The 18,938-nt window shown below is 44.5% G+C and overlaps 1 protein-coding gene across 2 annotated transcripts in view; it reads right to left on the reverse strand.

Moving 5' to 3' along the window:
- Positions 1–17,276, reverse strand: part of CD109 (CD109 molecule) — a 137,041-nt gene extending 119,765 nt beyond the window's left edge. The window contains exons 1-2 of one of the 2 annotated variants that reach the window (XM_025294874.3): positions 16,954–17,276; positions 15,460–15,632 (exon numbers count right to left, since the gene is read on the reverse strand). In XM_025294874.3, the coding sequence (XP_025150659.2) occupies positions 15,460–15,632; positions 16,954–17,027 (247 nt within the window). In that variant the 5' untranslated portion in view covers positions 17,028–17,276. Of the gene's footprint in view, positions 1–9,012; positions 9,166–15,459; positions 15,633–16,953 lie in introns of those variants that run through there. The other variant, XM_044924508.2, reaches the window with a different exon arrangement.
- Between the last annotated feature and the right edge of the window lie 1,662 nt (positions 17,277–18,938).

Genomic DNA, 18,938 nt, shown 5'->3' on the forward strand with positions numbered 1-18,938 from the left:
TTTGTTTCCTGTCAAACATCAATATAAATCAGCCACAGGTATACATGTGCCCCCTGCCTCTTGAACCTCCCTCCCCATCCCACCCCTCTAGGTTGATACAGAGCCCCTGTTTGAGTTCCCTGAGTCACACAGCAAATTTTAATGCAGCTCTTCATAGAGTCCAAGTTTTGAGGGATTTTCTCTGATGAGAGAAACTGGAAGAGGGGGTGGACTGCAAGCCCAGGTCCCACTGCTCTGACAGGTGACCATGTCCACCATAGACCCAAGAAACACACAGCTGCCCTCAAAAGCTGGGGTGCAGAAGGAGAGAGGTCTGCCTACCCCTAAATCTTGCTGGATTCAGGAAGTGGCTTGAAGAATGTGCAAAGAGATCCAACTTAAAGCCCTCTCACTTGTTCCATGTGTCCTTATTAAAAGGTCGACTTGAAGTACTTGACTTTTTTTTTTAACTTGCTGTCTTCCCTCTAAATTTACCAGGGCAGCTTGGAATCTCCCAGGCACTGGGTAAGTCTTATTTGAAAGTCCTAACATTCTAGCAATAATTTATAGCAGCAAAATATAAAACTCGGAGCAGTGTGGTAGGAGTGCCAATGAGAAATAGTCATCTCTTTCTCTGGGGCTTCTAGGTTGAAGATGAAATAGATGGTATCTGCAAATTGTTGTGAGCATTTTTTCTGCCTTTTGCTGGGGCCTTTTGCTGAGATTCAGACACAGGAAATAGTAACCACCTCCCAAAAAGCTGCATGTCATTCTTAATCACTGACTAAACATACATTCTGTTCTGTGAAGCCCTTCTCAATGTCATTGCAGATAACTCTGTAAAACTCCAATCATTTTTGTGTTACTACCACAGAAAGTCGATCTTAACATCCTCCAGTGCTTTGGCCTTCCCAGAGCCACCAAAACCACTCAAAAGAAACCTTGTTTTAAAGCTTCACACTTGGCACAGGCCTGAGAGCTGGCCGTCATTTGATTTACAAATAGAGTCAAAGCTATTTTTAAATCGTGTAATAAGCATACTCAAAAACTAACCTTTCCTTAACTTTTTAAACACACTCCATTATGCCATAGGCTGCCTCTTCTGACATCTGTGCTCACCAAACAGCTCTACAGAAAATCGCTGAAGGAAAGGAGAGTGTGTAATTGGAAATCCAACCAGGTCCAGAAATACTCTCTACAGGAAAAAAAGGGTTTTCTACCATGTATGTGCCTGACTTAAGTGTTTACTGGTGAATTACTTTTGACAGCTCTCTGCTGTTCAGTAATATACAATAAAGAACTTAAGGAAATCACCTTTTCAGCTAAAAAATTTGACCTCTTTACCAAATTAAATATTCTCTCATCAATACCCTCATTATTCAGCATTTTCTTTAATTACAAAGGGACGAAGTGGTAAATGGGGTTTCCACCACAAATTTATGGAAGGCAAAACCTTAAAATATGATCCTGCTTCATGATTTAATGTCATTTTTAAGCCAAGGAACTCTTCAGTGAACAAACTCATTCTAGACAGAAAACAGAAGTACTTCGAGCAAAACAAAACAAAAAAAATGTCCTTTGGTCCCTTACATACTTCTTTATTTTTTTCTCTCTCCTGCCTCTCCTTACTTACAAATTTTTTCTTTTTAAAGACTTTTACAATTTTAGTTATTTATTTATTTATTGGCCACAATGGGGCTTTGCTGCTGCGCGCAGGCTTTTCTCTAGCTGTGGCGCGCAGGCTTTTCTCTAGCTGTGGCGCGCAGGCTTTTCTCTAGCTGTGGCGCGCAGGCTTTTCTCTAGCTGTGGCGCGCAGGCTTTTCTCTAGCTGTGGCGCGCAGGCTTTTCTCTAGCTGTGGCGCGCAGGCTTTTCTCTAGCTGTGGCGCGCAGGCTTTTCTCTAGCTGTGGCACGCGGGCTTCTCGTTGCAGTGGCTTCTCTTTCTGCAAAGTAAGCAGCTCTAGGGCACAGGGGCTTCAGTCGTTGCGGCTCCTGGCTCTAGAGCACAGGCACAATAGTCGTGGCACACAGGCTCAGCTGCCCCAAAGCACGTGCGATCTCCCTGGATCAGGGATCGAACCTGTGTGTCCTGCATTGGCAGGTGGATTCTTTACCACTGAGTCGCCACGGAAGCTCTACAAGTTTCTTAATAAGACTTTGATATACAATGTTTTGTTCCATTTAGACTGATGAAGTGTAAAATTGGTCAAATGAAACCCCACTAAAAATAAAATAAATAAAATGGTACAATATAAACTAATTGCTGCCGCTGCTGCTGCTAAGTTGCGTCAGTCGTGTCCAACTCTGCTTTAGGTGCTATACAAATGAAAAACCATTTAAGCCAAGCTCTGAGCTGCTAAATATACAGGCCATTCATCATGTCAAGGTCAGCAATCTATAGCCCACAGGCCAAGTCTGGCCCATGCCCATTTTTGTACAGTTCATGAACTAAAAATAAATAGTTTGCATTTTAAATAGCTGGGAAAAATTTTAAAAAGAACAACGTTTTGTGACACATGGAAATTGTACGAACTCCAAATTCAGGGTCCACAGATAATTCTGTTAGCACACGAGCACACTCCTTTGCTTCACACCATCTATGGCTGCTTGCACACTACAATGGCCAAGTAGCTGCAACCAAGACCACAGGCCAGCAAAACCTACTGTGCTGATCATCCAGCCCTTTATAGAAAAAAAGTTTACTGACCCCTATAGTATGGTGTTCTTTTTAGGAAGATATATATTCTCCTTCCTCAAGGGGTGAGGAGTAAGGCTGAAGGCCCACTCCAGTCAGAATCAAAGAGCCATCAACAGAGACACCTGGCAATAAAAAAAAAAAAAAAAATACAGACACACCTGACCTCAGGCCACAGGCTTGCGCTCACAAGGGAGGCGCCAGGGCAGTGTGCCTGCTGGGAGATGCTCAGTACAACACAGCTGACGTTCCTAAGTGTTTACTCTGTGCCAGGCACCGCAGTGAATGTCCTACAGCAGTACACCACAGAAAAGGGAAAAGAATAAAAATTTTTAAACAAACCAAAAAAAGGAAAAAGAATAGGGTGAAATTAATTTTAATAACATTTTATTCACTCAGTTCAACTCTCTGTAACCCATGAACTGTAATCCACCAGGCTCTCTGTCCATGGAATTCTCCAGGCAAGAATACTGGAGTGGGTTGCCATTCCTTCTCCAGTGGATCTTCCTGACCCAGGGACCAAACCCAGGTCTCCCACAGTGTGGGAAGATTCTTTACCATGTGAACTACTGAGAAGGCCCATATAACCAAAATATTACCAATAAATGTGTAATAAACATTTTAAAAATGACTTTTTTTAATTCATTTTTTTATTGAAGGATAACTGCTTTACAGAATTTTGTTGTTTTCTGTCAAACCTCAACATGACTCAGCCATAGGTATACATAAATCTCCTCCCTTTTGAACCTCTCTCCCATCTCCCTTGCCATCCCAACCCTCTAGGTTGATACAGAGCCCCTGTTGAGTTTCCTGAGCCATACAGGAAATTCCCATTGGCTATCTATTTTATATATGGTAATGTAAGTTTCCAGGTTTCTCTTTCCATACATCTCACCCTCTCCTCCCCTCCCCGCATGTCCGTAAGTTTATTCTCTGTCTGTTTCTCCACTGCTGCCCTGTAAATAAATTCTTCAGTACCATTTTTCTAGATTCTGTATATGTGTATTAGAATACGATACTTATCTTTCTCTTTCTGACTCACTTCACTCTGTATAATAGGTTCTAGGTTCATCCACCTCACCAGAACTGACTCAAATGCATTCCTTTTTATGGCTGAGTAATATTCCATTGTGTATATGTACAATAACTTCTTTATTCATTCATCTTTTGATGGACATCTAGGTTGCTTCTATGTCCTAGCTATTGTAAACAGTGCTATGATGAACAATAGGATACATGTGTCTCTTTCAATTTTGGTTTCCTCAGGGTATATGCTTTGGAGAGGGACTACTGGGTCATATGGTGGTTTTATTCATAGTTTTTTAAGGAATCTCCATACCGTCTTCCATAGTGGCTGTTAACAATTTATATTCCCACCAAATTATTGAAATAATTATTATCCCACCATTCCCAAAACAAATTATTGAGTTTTGCTACACTTTTTGGCACTAAAAATATTCAAAATCCAGTGTGTATTTTATACTCACAGCTCATCTTTATATGCACGAGTCACATTTCAAGCTCAAAAACCACATGTGGTTAGTGGCTACCAAAATGGACAGGGCGGCTCTACGGCGGCGTCTCCTTTAATCCTCACAACAGAGTCTGAGGTAGGTACTATTATTGTTGCCTTTACGCAGATGAAGAAGCTGAGACTAGATGAGATGAATGACCTTCCCAAGGCCACATAGGTAGTAAGAAGCAGTGTAAGGGCCCAGTTCCAATGTGTCTAGTGAAAAAGTGAAAGTCGCTCAGTCATGTCCAACTCTTTGCGACCTCATGGACTATACAGTCCATGGAATTCTCCAGGCCAGAATACTGCAGTCGGTAGCCTTTTCCTTCTCCAGGGGATCTTCCCAACCCAGGCATCGAACCCAGGTCTCCCACACTGCAGGCAGATTCTTTACCAACTGAGCTATCAGGGAAGTGCAATGTGTCTAAGGAGTCTCCATTCGGACCCACTGTATCTCCCAAACTGTATAGAACAGCCCCAGCTAGTTCTTCTAAAGTATCAGTCCAAAAAACCTCATACTCCTCCCCTGTCATGCCTCTGTAGCTTACTGCACTCTCAAGTTAGTATTTTGACACACCCACTCTTCCATATTTTCTCTTATCCATGTTTTCGGATCGAGTCCCTATGTAGCCCTCCAGATGACCATCCATCTTCAAACCAACAGGCTCATTTGCAACATTCACACCACATTCCTGGTTCCCTTGCATGGCAGACCCAGCTAACCCACCTGGTCTCTACTTCAGCAAACCCACACTTTATCTGAAAACAGCAGCGTGGCGGCACTCCCAGCAGCCTCTACCACCAACCTGAGTTGGCACGAGACATGAAACCTGCCTTGCTTCCCTGTGAGGAGCCTGAGAGAACAGGAACTTTGTGCATCACCAAACATTATGCAATCAATTTTCTGCCGTACACAATTTGGTGCCTAATGAATGAATGGAGTTCACAAAATAGTAAATGCCCTGTCTTAACTATATTCCTGAGGAGATTTAAAACATTATTTCAGCAAATGTTAAATTAATCATACTAAACCATTTCTCCCTGTTACATTTTCATAAACTCCTAACATCATCCTGCCAAAAGAAGCTACCAGGCGCTCTTAAAACACTTCCCTCCTTGTTTGTTTCCAAGCACTTAACCTCTCTGGTTTTCAGATTTCAACTCATGAATCATTTCTTCAGAATGAAAGACCCACAGACCTGCCCACCAGCTCCCTACTCCTCCACCTCCACCAAATCCTTTTTGATCAGTTTCTTCGATCCCACTCTTGCAAAAGCAGCAAGTCAACTCATGGATTCTCCTAAGGGGAATGAGGGCAGAAGAGACACAGCAGGTCGAGGACCCACTATTATTTCCTCTTTTCCAGTTCTATCACTACAGCTTTGGTAGGAGGTCCTCTTAGCCCAGACCAGGACGTGAAGAGCCACAAGTCCACTTCTTCTCACACTTACAACCACAGTGAAAGCAAAATGCCCTACCCCATCCCCTCAAGCTTCAAACGAGGCATGTGTGTGTGTGCTAAGTCACTTCAGTTGTGTCCGACTCTTTGTGACCCTACGGACTGTAGCCAGCCAGGCTCCCCGGCCCATGGGATTCTCCAGGTAAGAATACTGGAGTGGGTTGCCATGCCCTCCTCCAGGGATCTTCCCGACCTAGGGAGTGAACCCATGTCTCCTGCATTGGCAGGTGGGTCCTTCACCTCTAGCGTCACCTGGGAAGCCCCAAGTGAGGCATACTTCCACACAAACAGCTCCCCTCTCTTCTCTGTTCTCCTGCGCACCCTCGCCTGATGCCAGTACTGGTATCCGCCCTTCTTGCATCCCACTAGCTCACAGTCCAGCAGGGACCCAGGTTAGGGCAGCGCCAGGGAATACCTCCAGTTCTGTGTTTCTCTCCTCAGGGAGCCTCTACTTTTAACGTTTATCCCCACTTTCTACAAAGAGATGACGGATCTGCACAATTTAGAGGTAACTATGGCAAGGTAGTCCATTCTGAAGGAGATCAGTCCTGGGATTTCTTTGGAAGGAATGATGCTAAAGCTGAAACTCCAGTACTTTGGCCACCTCATGCAAAGAGTTGACTCATTGGAAAAGACTCTGATGCTGGGAGCGATTGGGGACAGGAGGAGAAGGGGACAACAGAGGATGAGATGGCTGGATGGCATCAGTGACTCAATGGACATGAGTCTGAGTGAACTCCGGGAGTTGGTGATGGACAGGGAGGCCTGGCGTGCTGCGATTCATGGGGTCACAAAGAGTTGGACACGACTGAGTGACTGAACTGAACTGAACTGAACTGATGGCAAGGTTTTCTAAAACCATATTTCAGTTTTATTCATCTCAAGCTGACACTTCAAAACATTTCTCTCTTCCGTTTCTTTCTTATATCAAAGGGAAAAGTAGGTTTTTAACTATAATCCACTCACCCGTGCTCCTGACCATGACCCCACTTCTTACGCTAAATTATCTACCTCTGGCCTTTACCTCAGTACTGTGGGGGGTCTTTTTAGTATTTATGTATTTATTTATTTTGGCTGTGCTAGGTCTCTGAGGCTGAGCGCAGGTTGCCTCTAGCTGTGGAGCTAGGGGTTCCCTGTTACAGAGCATGGACTCCAGGGCTCGAAGGCCTCAGCAGCTGTGGCACATGGGCTCTCTTGCACTAGGGTTTCCCTGGTGGCTCAGTTGGTAAGGAATCTGCCTGCACTGCGGGAGACCTGGGTTCAATCCCCGGGTCGGGAAGATCCTCTGGAGAAGGAAATGGCAACCCACTCCAGTACTCTTGCTTGGAGAATTGCATGGACAGAGGAGCTGGGCAGGCTACAGTCCCATGAGATCACAAAGAGTCGGACACCACTGTGCGATTTTCACTTTCACTTTTCATGTGGGATCTTCCCAGACCAGAGATCAACCCAGTGTCCCCTGCATTGCAAGGTGGATTCTTAACCACTGGACCACCAGGGAAGCACCTCTACTGTGTTTTTAAAGAGACGATCCACCTCTCTCCTTTCACTACAGAGTGACATTTGGTCTTCACAGTGGTGTACTACAAAGGTGATATTTGAATCAACACCTGAAGCAGCTGAGTCATGAAGACATCTGGCAGAGTGCATCACAGGGAGAGAGACGAGTAAGTGCGAGGCCCTGAGGTGGGGGCACTCTTGCTGTGTTGCAGGACCTGCATGAAGGCCTGAGAGGCTGCAGAGTGAGGTGCAGGGTGTGTGAAGTGAGATCAGACAGAGCGTGTAGGGTTTGCAGGCCATGGGGAGGCTAGATGTATGCTAATGCTAAGATGGGGAGTGACAAAATCTGGCGTGCTTCCTGGCCACTGGATTGAGAACAGACTATAGAGCGATATGTGTGGGTGCATGCATGTGTGCTCAGACATGTCCGACTCTGTGACCCCCTCCCTGGACTGTAAGCCCACCAGGTTCCTCTGTTCAAGGAATTTTCCAGGCGAGAACACTGGAGCAGGTTGCCACTTTCTGCTCCAAGGGATCTTCCCAACCCAGGGATCGAACCCAAGTCTCCTGAGTCTCCTGCATTGGCAGGCGAATTCTTTACCACTGAGCCACCTGGGAGGGAAGCCCCATAGAGCCATCAGTGGGGGTGGTGGGGAGCGGGGGAAAACAGTCAAGGAGGCTACTGCAATCACTTTTTTAAAAGAAGAGTGGCTCTACATTTTCTGATTATATTTCCCCACCACCCATTTATTACTAAAAACTTGCTTTTGCTCCCAACAATCAACTTAGAAGCATTCATTCACTGGAGGCTCACCAATGCCCTTCTCTCTGTCCTTTTCTTCCCTGACCTCCTAGGACACTTCACAGTTAATAAAAGGAAGTTAATAAAAACTTCCTTCTCAGTACTGTTTCTTCCTTTGGCGTCTGAGACATTTCAGGATCTCCAACCCATCCCTGTCTTGGCTGCTCACTGTCCAGCCATTTCACTGACTTCTCTTCCGCCTCCCAACCTCCATTCATCAGGCTGGTTCTTTCCATAAGCGTTATCTCTTGGGCATGCCACGCCTTCCCACCAACACTTGGAATATGGTCTGCCTCTATGAAAACAACGCCTTCAACTCTCTCCCTGGTTACAATTTCAAAACTATCTGCTGGGCCTCTCCGCCAGGGTGTTTCCCCACACTCATCTAAAGCAGAGAGTAACATCTTTTCAGAAAACATACACACAAAGTTCTGTCTCCTCAGTCCTGCCACTCCCAGCCCCGGGTGCTTTCCTCTGGCACACCCTTCCCTTCTCTCATCTGTGAAGTAACTGTTCCCACAAAATGCCAAATATATCAGCAGAGGTGGAATGCTCATGAATGGACATCTGTATAGTTCTGCATGTAAAATGTAACAGAACCAGGCAGAGGGTCACACACAAGAAGCACTACTTACCAACCACACTGAGCTTTCTAAACAAAAAAGAAATAAAAACTCAGCCTCTGCACTTTTAATATTATACTTTTCCTTCTGCCACCTCTGAAACTTCCTTCCTTCTGCCCTGCCCGCCCCATTCATTCACGTTTCACATACAGCAAATAATCCATGTGTTAGTCACTCTGTCGTGTCCAACTCTTTGTGACCCAATGAACTGTAGGCTGGCAGGCTCTTCTGTCCATGGAATTCTCCATGCAAGAAAACTGGAGTTTGTTACCATTTCCTTCTCCAGGGGATCGTCCAAATCCAGAGATCGAACCCAGGTCTCCCATGCAATAAATAATAAATTAGCAGGGGGAAATATTACTAGGAAAACAAGGAGTTCCAACATTGTAAAGTCTTCTTAACAGCATAATGGATCAAACAGCAACCCCGCCCAAATTCTTACAGGATCCGATTTCTGTTTCCACCACAAGCCTTCAGTGACTCATTCTGTGTCAGAAGAAGAGTAGAACGTGTTTAACTTGGAGTTTAAAGAATCAGTCTGTTCACTTTCAACTTCACTCCATCACTACTTCATAATCAAATGCCAAGACATGTTTCTCCATTGCATCAAATTAACACCAAGGTTGAGGGCTGGAGGCCGCCTGAAAGGCAAACAGGGAAATCTGGGCGGGGCCTTCAGCTGCCTTGAATCATCACAGACTTGCAAAGGCTTGCCTCTCACTCTCAGGCTTTCCAATACTTGGTTGGTAACAATCCATGAGAACCGTTTTAACTGAAGTGCAGTTGTTCTCGTTTTAGCACAGCTGAGACTCACTTGTGGTGGTTGCTCAAAATAAAGTTTAGATTCCCAGACACTACCCATGTCTTGAGAAGATGACCATGAATCTGCATTTGAATAAGTATGACTCACATGTTGAGAATCACAGCAATAGAATTTCTAAAACTAGCCTGGCCCCCAACCCACACAGAACCATTAGTCCATAAAGAGCAACTCCACCTTCAGCTGAAATAAGAAACTAGCGCAAAAATGCAGGCAAGCAATTTTCAACTTCTTAGTTAGCCATATTTTGTTTGTATCAGATAAAGCAACATTTGCGAATATATCCTAAGTCACAAATGGTTCCCTATGTCAGGAGAGTTTCCTAGAGTATAATGGAAAAAGCATTGGATTGTAAATTTGGGGGTCTGTGATCTGTTTCCAGTTTCTGCCACCAACAGGCATTTCACCTTGGGCAAGCCACTAGACACCACCCCTCAGTCTCCTCAGCCATGAACTAGGCGATTGACCTGGCTCATCTCCCCCAAATTCTACGAAGCTCAGACTAAATCGGGAGGAGAGCTGGCACTTCAGCTTGCAAGTCTTAGATCCAGATTAGATTTCATGAGATCCAACTTTGAACTACCACAAGCAAACGAGAAAAAACCTTTTCACAGAAGACTGATACCACATTGCGTCAATATTCCAAAGTGGAACAAGCAAAAATTATTCCATGTTCTTCCAGGCGGTGGAAAACCTTCAGATTCAGAACCAACAGAACCATCAGAACCAACTTCACATTCAGGCGATATATACCATTTACTGTGTTAATCCAGGAAAATTATTCTCTCTCAGCCTCAGTCTTCTCATCTCTAAAATGAAGATAATAGTGCCTTCCTCCTAGGGTTATTGAAGTTAAGACTGTGCGTTAATCTCCACACTATAAGGAAACTCAATACTTAATACGTTACATCCCTTCCCACCCGCTCCTAGTGAGTGTCTTTTATAGAGTGTTCCCAGTTCAAGATCGTCCCAACACGTGACCAAGAGTCCCCTGACATGACCGCTGCCACCATCTTCCAACAACAGCAGGTACCAGCTCCTGGAATAGGTCCTCTGTGTTTAAGTGCTCTAAACACGTTTACCTCATTTCATCCTCATAATAACTGGGTAACTGTACAAAGCAGAAACCACTGCTCTTCAGAGGATAAAACCGAAGCCCAGTGAAAAGGTAAGAGCCCACAGACACACAGTCACCGATGAGAGGGCATCAGGTAGCCTGGCTGCAGAGCTCAAGCTCAGTGTGACCACATTCTGGTCCCGAACTGTGTATACACATTACACACAATACCAAAGACATGTGAATGAAGAACCCACACCCTTTAAAAATAATTCTCATGTCGCTACAAGTTCAAACTGAGCTCTACTGGCCCACTGCCTGTGAAAACCTTCCCTAGGAGACCTGCCCACATGGCACACTAATTCATCTCTGCTCATAAAACCATGGCACCGATTGTGATCTACGAGCCATGAAATGCATGTTCGGGAGCTTTGTTTCCACCAGAAAGCCATCCAAACTGAATTGAATGATTTTTTAACTTCTTCAGCTAACATCTCAGATTTTAAAATATTGATTTTCCATCCCCGTAGATCGAGATAGAAAACAAAAAAGCCCATAGTCGATGGGAGAAGACAAAGAAGAATGTTTCATCCTTAAAAAATAGGAGATAAACATCCCATTAACTCTCCAAGATTTTAGGGCAAGAAGAAAAGGCAAGTTATTAAAGGATACAGACATACGCACAGAGTCCACCTCACCCGAACCCTCCCATGGGAAGATGGAAGCAGGCTCCGTGTCGTAATTAAATAAGCAGTGCCTCCAGGCCAGGAGATGCCCTCCTGAGCACTCAAGTTAACAGTCAAGATTTTCTGTTTAGTATTTTTTTTTTTTCTTTCCTCTTTTTTGGGGAAAGAGGAACAGAAAATAAATTTTATTAATTTATTTTGAATTTTATTTCATATTGAAATATCATTTATAAACAATGTTGTGTTAGTTTCAGGTGTATAGCAAAGTGATATGGTTATACATATACAGGTATCTATTCTTTTTCAAATTCTTTTCCCATTTAGGTTATTGCAGAATATTGAGCAGAGTTCCCTGTGCTATTAAAAAGTCTACAGACAATAAATGCTGGAGATGGTGTGGAGAAAACAGAGCTCTCCTACACTGCTGGTGGGAATGTTAACTGGAGCAGCCACTAAGGGAAAACAGTATGGAGATTCCTTAGGTTTTTTTTTTTCCAATCTTTTATCAGGGGTATGTGAAACCAGTGACAATTAATTCATTAGTGGAGGAAAAGGGTATATTCTTCATTATTTGAGGTAAATCTCATTCAGGAAAAACAATGAATGTTTACAAATGAACATTTCAAACTGTCAAAAGAGAATGGGAAATAAAACAGAAATTAGGTTTTAAGGACATCAAAAATAATTCAATTACTTTACATGCTTTAAGAGCTGGTTCTCATTTATGACCTGTGAATTCAAATATTCTTAACATTTTTTTTCTTAATTTGGTGTGGAACTCCCAGGCAACAACACAATTAAGGAAGAGGTAAAAGGCCGGAAGGTAAGAAATAAGGGGACAGACTCGCTCTCCAACCAACAGATAGTCTGATTTGATTTCAAATCTCCATAGCTGCTCCATCTTCTCTCCTCTGGTAACCACTTCCCACTGAATGTTATCAATTATATTTACTCAACTAGTTGTTTTATACTATTCACCATAGAAATGATGAGGACGGTGGTGGTGATAATGGTGGTTATAAAAACAAGTACACTTCCATGTCTGTACTCTTAGAACTCCTCGAGGTTTATTAGAAACACTTTTTCCTCAAGGGCTGTTGTTCACCAAAAAATAAATACATAAAAATAATTGATCCCCTATAAATACAGAATTGATATATTTACAAATGAATAGACTAACTGTAATGTAGTCCATGCTACTGGCCTCAAGGATGGAAATGTAAACAAAATTCTCCCCATATCTACCAAACAATTAAATGGGCTTTTCCTTGAGAACAAGCCATACTGTTTGATTTTATTAAGGTTTGTGCTGTGCTTAGTCACTCAGTTGTGTCCGACTCTTTGTGACCCCATGGACTGTAGCCCGCCAGGCTCCTCTGTCCATGGAATTCTCCAGGCAAGAATACTGGAGTGGGTTGCCACGTCCTCCTCCTCCAGGGGATCTTCCCAACCCAGGGATCCAACCGGCATCTCTTTACATCTCCCGCATGGGCAGGCGGGTTCTTTACCACTAGCGCCACCTGGGAAGCCCATTAAGGTATATGCTGCAATTCAAATGCATTCTGGTTATGGTGAAACACTGCCCTACCCGAGAAATTTCTAAGAACAGCCCAGCTGCTAGAAACAGCCACTCAGAACAGTCCCCCTCCTTACCCATCTCTGCTAGAAGGTGAAAGTGTTAGTCACTCAATCGTGTCCAGCTCTTTGTGACCCCAAGGGGACTGCAACCCGCCAGGCTCCTCTGTCCGTGGGATTCTCCAGGCAAGAATGCTGGAGAGGGTAGACATTCCCTTCTCCAGGGTTATCTTTCCGACTCAAGAATCAAACCCGGGTCTCCTGCATTGTAGGCAGGTTCTTTACCATCTGAGCCACCAGGGAAGCTCAGTCTTTTCTTGGCAATAACCTCTTGGAGGCCTCCATGAGAAAATGACGAAATAATCAGACCTAAAATGTATTTAATTGCTTGTGTTTAGATGGCAAGAAATAAAATGAATCCTAGGAAGATCCAGGCCCCATTAATTTAGAAAGTCCTTCTTGATCTACATATTGTTACAACTGGAAAAATCAGATCAAGCAAAGGATGTGAAGACAGAAAGGGAGAAATGTCTTGATCCTTAAGTCCTAACCTTACAGGAAGCATCTGTTCTGAGAGCAATGACTTATAACCCCTGAAAACAAAGTTAACATTCTCCTTTGAAAGAGTGAGCATGCTTGCAATGGTATTTTCAATGAAACAGCCCCTGAAAGTAGTGCATTTTCTCTCTTTCTTTTTCAAACATCCATTAAGCTCCCAGGATAGTGCCATCCACCCCTTTTTAGCCTTGTATTGTCCGCTGTGACTTGGCATTTCAGTATTTTCTTTAGCCATTATCCTAAGGCCAAGATTTCATCCATTTTCAGAATAAACAGTTCAATAATGAAAGTAGAGATTGGCCCCCAGGTAAATAAGAAATGATGCTTCCGGCATCTTCTTCTTCAATAGTATTTCTACTCACAATATTCACAGTTGTTGTTTATTGAGTGTCTAACAGGTACTAGATACTGATTTTAACTTTACACTATCCCCATTTTATACATGAGGACACTGAGGCTCAGAGCATTTAAGTAACCTGCCTAAGATCACACAGCTAGTACTAAGACTCAATCTCGGATCTTAAGCACTATCATTTCCTCTTCAGGGACAAGGCCTCCCACTTTCCTGTCTTTCCCACTACAACACAAAGTGGCCTGGCCCCTGCACGCATCACCTCTTCCAGTTCCAAATTTACCTACCCAGTCAACTTCCCAATGCAGAAAGAATCTCAAATGCAGATAAACTTTGATTTTATCTTATTTCATGATGGTATTAATTTCCCTATGCTGGCAAAGGGTAAACATTTATATAATGAGCTACTGTGGAATTTCATCCACCCTTCATTCTGTGCCCTTAAATTATTCTCCTAAAAGATAACTCTCAACATTATAGGAATTTATGCCTCAGTTTCTGGCCTATGACTAAACCTGTAATCATGCTTCTAGTTAATAGTATTTATAGGTGGGTGGTAGGATTCCAGGTGACTTTGGTTTATTTTCTTTACTTACAGTGTTTTCCAGGTTACCAGCACTGAGTATATATTACTCTTTCAATTAGAAAAAATTAAGTGTTCGTTTCATTGTGAAAAAATGAGTTTATATATTTAACAATTTACCCCTCAAAATTATTTTGCCCTTAGTATTGAAAAAGAAGATATTCATTGACCCAATTTAATCCTGGGCCTAGTTAGAACCCAAATTTAAAATAAGAGATGTGGGTTCTTTTACAAATGGCTCCCACTTTTTACATTATTTTTCTTTTTCTTTTTTCTTGTCACTTAAAAAATTAAAACATATTCTATGAAACTAGATTTTAACTACAGTTCTTCCTTTACTTCCCATGGGCCTACTTAGTAAAATCCTCTGCACCCAATAAAGACATATGGTTACAGATGGTTTATATAAACCATATACAAATATGGTCTTCTGTCAGGCTTTTAACTATGCCCATTCCCTCTTCTGGGCACACCTACACCCCCAGACTCCTGTGAAGATCAGCATGGTCATGAGGGGAGGGGTGATACGAGCCATGTCCAGGCCTGGCCCACAAGGACCTCCCACAGGAAGACTTGCACGTTCCTGCCCTGCAGACTTGGAAGCCACATACTGATGATGAGAGAGCCACAAAGAGGAAGCAACCTGGGCCTCAGAACCTCTCCCTAGAACAGCATCCCAGGAACATCACTTTGGACTCTACATGAGTAAAAAATAAAAGTGTATTGTGTAAGCCACTGAAAATGTGGGGCTTCTTCATGACCCTACCTAGCACATGGCTTTATTAGCACACTCCAATTATTAATGCACATGTACAGATGTGAGATTTGGACCATAAAGAATGCCAAATGTCAAAGAATTGATGCTTTCAAACTGTGGTGCTGGAGAAGACTCTTGAGAGTCCCTTTGACAGCAAGGAGATCAAACCAGTCAATCCTAAAGGAAATCAACCCTGATACTCATTGGAAGGACTGCTGCTGAAGCTGAAGCTCCAATACTTTGGCCACCTGATGCAAAGAGCCGACTCAATGGAAAAGACCCTGATGCTGGGAAAGACTGAAAGCAGGAGAAGGGGATGACAGAGGGTGAGATGGTCGGATGGCATCACTGACTCAATGGACATGAGTTTGAGCAAACTCTGGAAGATAGGGAAGGGCAGGGAAGTCCAGCGTGCTGCAGTCCATGGGGTCACAAAGAGTCGGACATCACCGAGCAACTGAACAATTATTATCGCAGAAGGAGCTCTGCTGTGTATCTTACCTTTTTCAAAGACTCCTTCTGCTTCCAGGACAGAGACCGTGCGGTTCGCTGCCATCTTCAACAGTTCCGCCTTCACGGTGACCTGTGAGGGGCTGTGTTCCAGAAGCTCCACCCCAATGGTCACATTTCCTCCCGGCCTGATGATCCCAGGGACTGTCACCAGAAACCTGGGCCTAAAGAGTTTCCAACAACAAGAGAAAAATGAAGTTGCTTATCCTTACATCTTCATTCTTTTGAGATTCTCAAATTTCATAGACGGTGAGATAGATTCCCTATTCAGTGTCAACTGTAACTGTTTCAATGAATGTGGCCCCACTGCTCCATTTAGCAACTGCATTGAAAGGCTGTTGAAAGAACAGTCATTCCCCTAAATCAATTTTTGTCCTGTTTTATTGAGATAAAACTGACATACAGCATTGTACAAGCTTAAAGTGTACAGATAACGATTTGACTTACACACGTTATGACATGATTATCACAATAAATTTAGTGAACATTCATCATCTCACATAGGAACGAAATTAAAGAAATAGAGAAAATACTTATTTCCTTCCTTGTTATCAGAACTCTAAGGATTTACCCTCTTCATAACGTTCATTTATAACATACAGCAGTGTTAATTATATTTATCATGTTGTACATTCCCATAAATCAATTTTAATGTAGTAATGTATGCACTGCTAGAGGATGGCCTGTGTTAGTATTTCCATTTTATAAACCACAAATAGCACAGGACAGCTTACACTGAGACATGCAGAAGTTATTGGCAAAGTCCAAGCCTCTAAACTTCTTTACAGAAGACATCATCCCAGGGTAATTTTTTTTTCTTGGTTTAAACACACACACACACACACACACAGAGAGACACATACACACATGGATTTTGCTTGTTTCTTATTCAAATCTTTATGTTTGGGCATTTACCCAAGAAAACATCATCTAATCAACATCACTAATTAAAATATACCATCTGAAATTAAACTATCTGTCGGTGGTGACATTTCCAGGTGGAGCAGAGCACAAAAAATTGCTAAAAGAGCACTTTCTCTGCCCAAACCAGGGATTAGGGCTCCAGGGCAAAACCCTCTGAGGGGGAAGGAAGTGCATTCCATTACTTAAGTGTCTCACTGGTTATCTTCCTACAAAGTCTGCACCTGAACCCGTACTTAACCACCTCAGCCACACCTTATCATTGCTAAAGTTGAGACATCTTGTTTAGAAAAAATATGCACGCATGTCTTTAAAAGAAGGCACATTACTGTAGGGGGGCGAGGGGCGCAAAAAGTCGAAACAAACTCAAGAGGAAGCGTGGACTAAAAATAAAAAGTCATCAGAAAGCAGTCCTGGCCGGAGACGCTTGAACAACCTCGTGGGTGGAGAAAGTTAACTGTCCCCGGGAGGACTGAGCTGAAGCGATGCAGGCTCAAATCTCCAGGCCAAGGTCCGGCTGGGGACCCCAGCTCCCCGCCCGCCCCGCGCGCCCCGCGCTCCTACCCGGGGACGGCGGCCAGCGCCGCGCTCCACACGCAGAAGAGGCGGGCGACGGTCAGGAGCCGGAGGCCCCGCATCTCGGCGCTGTGTGCGCTGCGGCCGCGGGCTCCCGAGGAAATACGCGGGCCGCGCGGGGTGTGGCCTCCCACCGCCTCCCGGCTTCGCCCAGACTCCCGGCTCAGCAGTGAGCGCTGGGCGCGCCCGCCGGCCGAGCGAGGGCTCCAAACTGAGCCGGGGCGCGGCGGCTCCACCCCTACCGCCGCATCACCGCGGCACTCCTCGGCGCCCCGGCCGACACCGCAGACCCGGGCGGGAGGCGGGAGGCGCGCAGCCCGCCCGACCTGGCGCGGCCGCCCCGCTCCGCCCCCCGGCCACCCGGCTCCGCCGGCTGTTTACACGAGCGCTCCGCCGGCGATGCCTGGGGGGCGTAAACAGGCCCCTCCTTGTGCGGAGAAGAGTGCACGGCCGCTCTGGGAGGTGGGAAAAAATCAGTCATTGTCCTCCAGACTGTGAGTCAGAATCTGAGAGAAAATGGCAAACACACACCAAACGGGTGTGTTTTCTGGTAGCCGTTGAATGTATATGAATCAATAAGCCCGGGAGAAAACTTTTTCCCCCCCTTGAAACAAAAAGTCATGTATATTGTTTGCCTCTCCAGGAAAATGTGGGTTTCTCGGTTTAAAAAAAAAAAAGGTGGGGAAGAAAATTCTGGCACGTGTGAGAGTGAGGTGCTGCTCCTTGAAACTCTGAGAAGCAACTGTGTGGGGAGATGCTTCATACTCTGGGCTGCCGCTGAACACTTCGGCTACCGAAGGTATTCATTAGCACCGTGAAGCTTGGAGCAATTTGTTTAAACACAGGGTTAGGGCGGCTCTCCTGTCCCCAAGGAAGGCCTGTGGCCCAGGGTGGCCCGCAGTTCCTGAGCCCCAGCTCCTGGGTCCTGGTTTGGCTGCAGCTCCTTCCCCGACTCCTTGGCACTCTCACCATCTTCAGATGACTCAGGTTTCACCATGACTACACCATAAAAGCGGGGAACTGCCAGAAACCGTTGGAAAACGGGCACATTCAGTCCCTGACAACTTCAAGTTTCTAATTCACGGAGAAAAGTTTCAGATGGTGACCGTTTAATACAGGGCAAAATGCAAAAGGAAAAGAGGTCATCGGAAGGTTGTCTCTTCACAAATCTATGTGCTAAATAAGGGGGAAAGTAGCACCTAGACCAACTGTGGTTTGGGAGTCCAGGAACTTGCTTTCCTCCCTTTCCTGTTCCACCCTTTTTCACCCTGCTGAGCGGCTTGCAGAGGCCCCTGTGTCCTCACGGCTCCTCCACGCTCCTATCTTTAGTGACTGACTTCCTGTGCAGGCAGGGCTTGGGTAAAGTGGAAAAGGTTGAAGTGGATCATTGGGTACACACTCTGTCCCTGACATGACTGTTACTGCCTGTTTGGTCTCCTCACCTCTGTAGTACAGGGTTGAGTTTGGGCTCTGTCCCAGTCTACATCAGTGCTTCTCAAGCTCTAATGTGTATGAGAATCACAGTAAAATGCAAATCCTGATTCAGCAGGTCTGCGATAGGGACTGAAATTCTACTTCATTTCAGCATACTGTGGGCCACAGAGGGTCTACAGGTAGACTCTGTCTTTGATAAGAAAAGGAAATCGGGAAACGAGAAAATTCTTCCCAAGCTTCACTTCAGAAGATGGATCAATCAATTAGGTTCATTCTAGAGGCAGGCAGATATAAGAAGGACTCCAAAAAATTAGTCGATAATGTTGCATCCCCAGAAGATGTCTAGAAAAGTTTAGAACCACCTTGCTGTTTTATAAAATGAAGGCTGTGCATATTTTAAATTGATGTGACCTCCCTGCTCATGCCTTCCTTCTCACAATACACACAAGAAGCTTAACTGTGCAGAAATTTGGCCATGTGGATTTGCAGAAATGAGGCACAGACTGGGCTTCCCAGGTGGCACTAGTGGTAAAGAACCC

The sequence above is a fragment of the Bubalus bubalis genome, chromosome 10, assembly GCF_019923935.1.
Source record: "Bubalus bubalis isolate 160015118507 breed Murrah chromosome 10, NDDB_SH_1, whole genome shotgun sequence".
In the NCBI taxonomy this organism is placed as follows: Eukaryota; Metazoa; Chordata; class Mammalia; order Artiodactyla; family Bovidae; genus Bubalus; species Bubalus bubalis.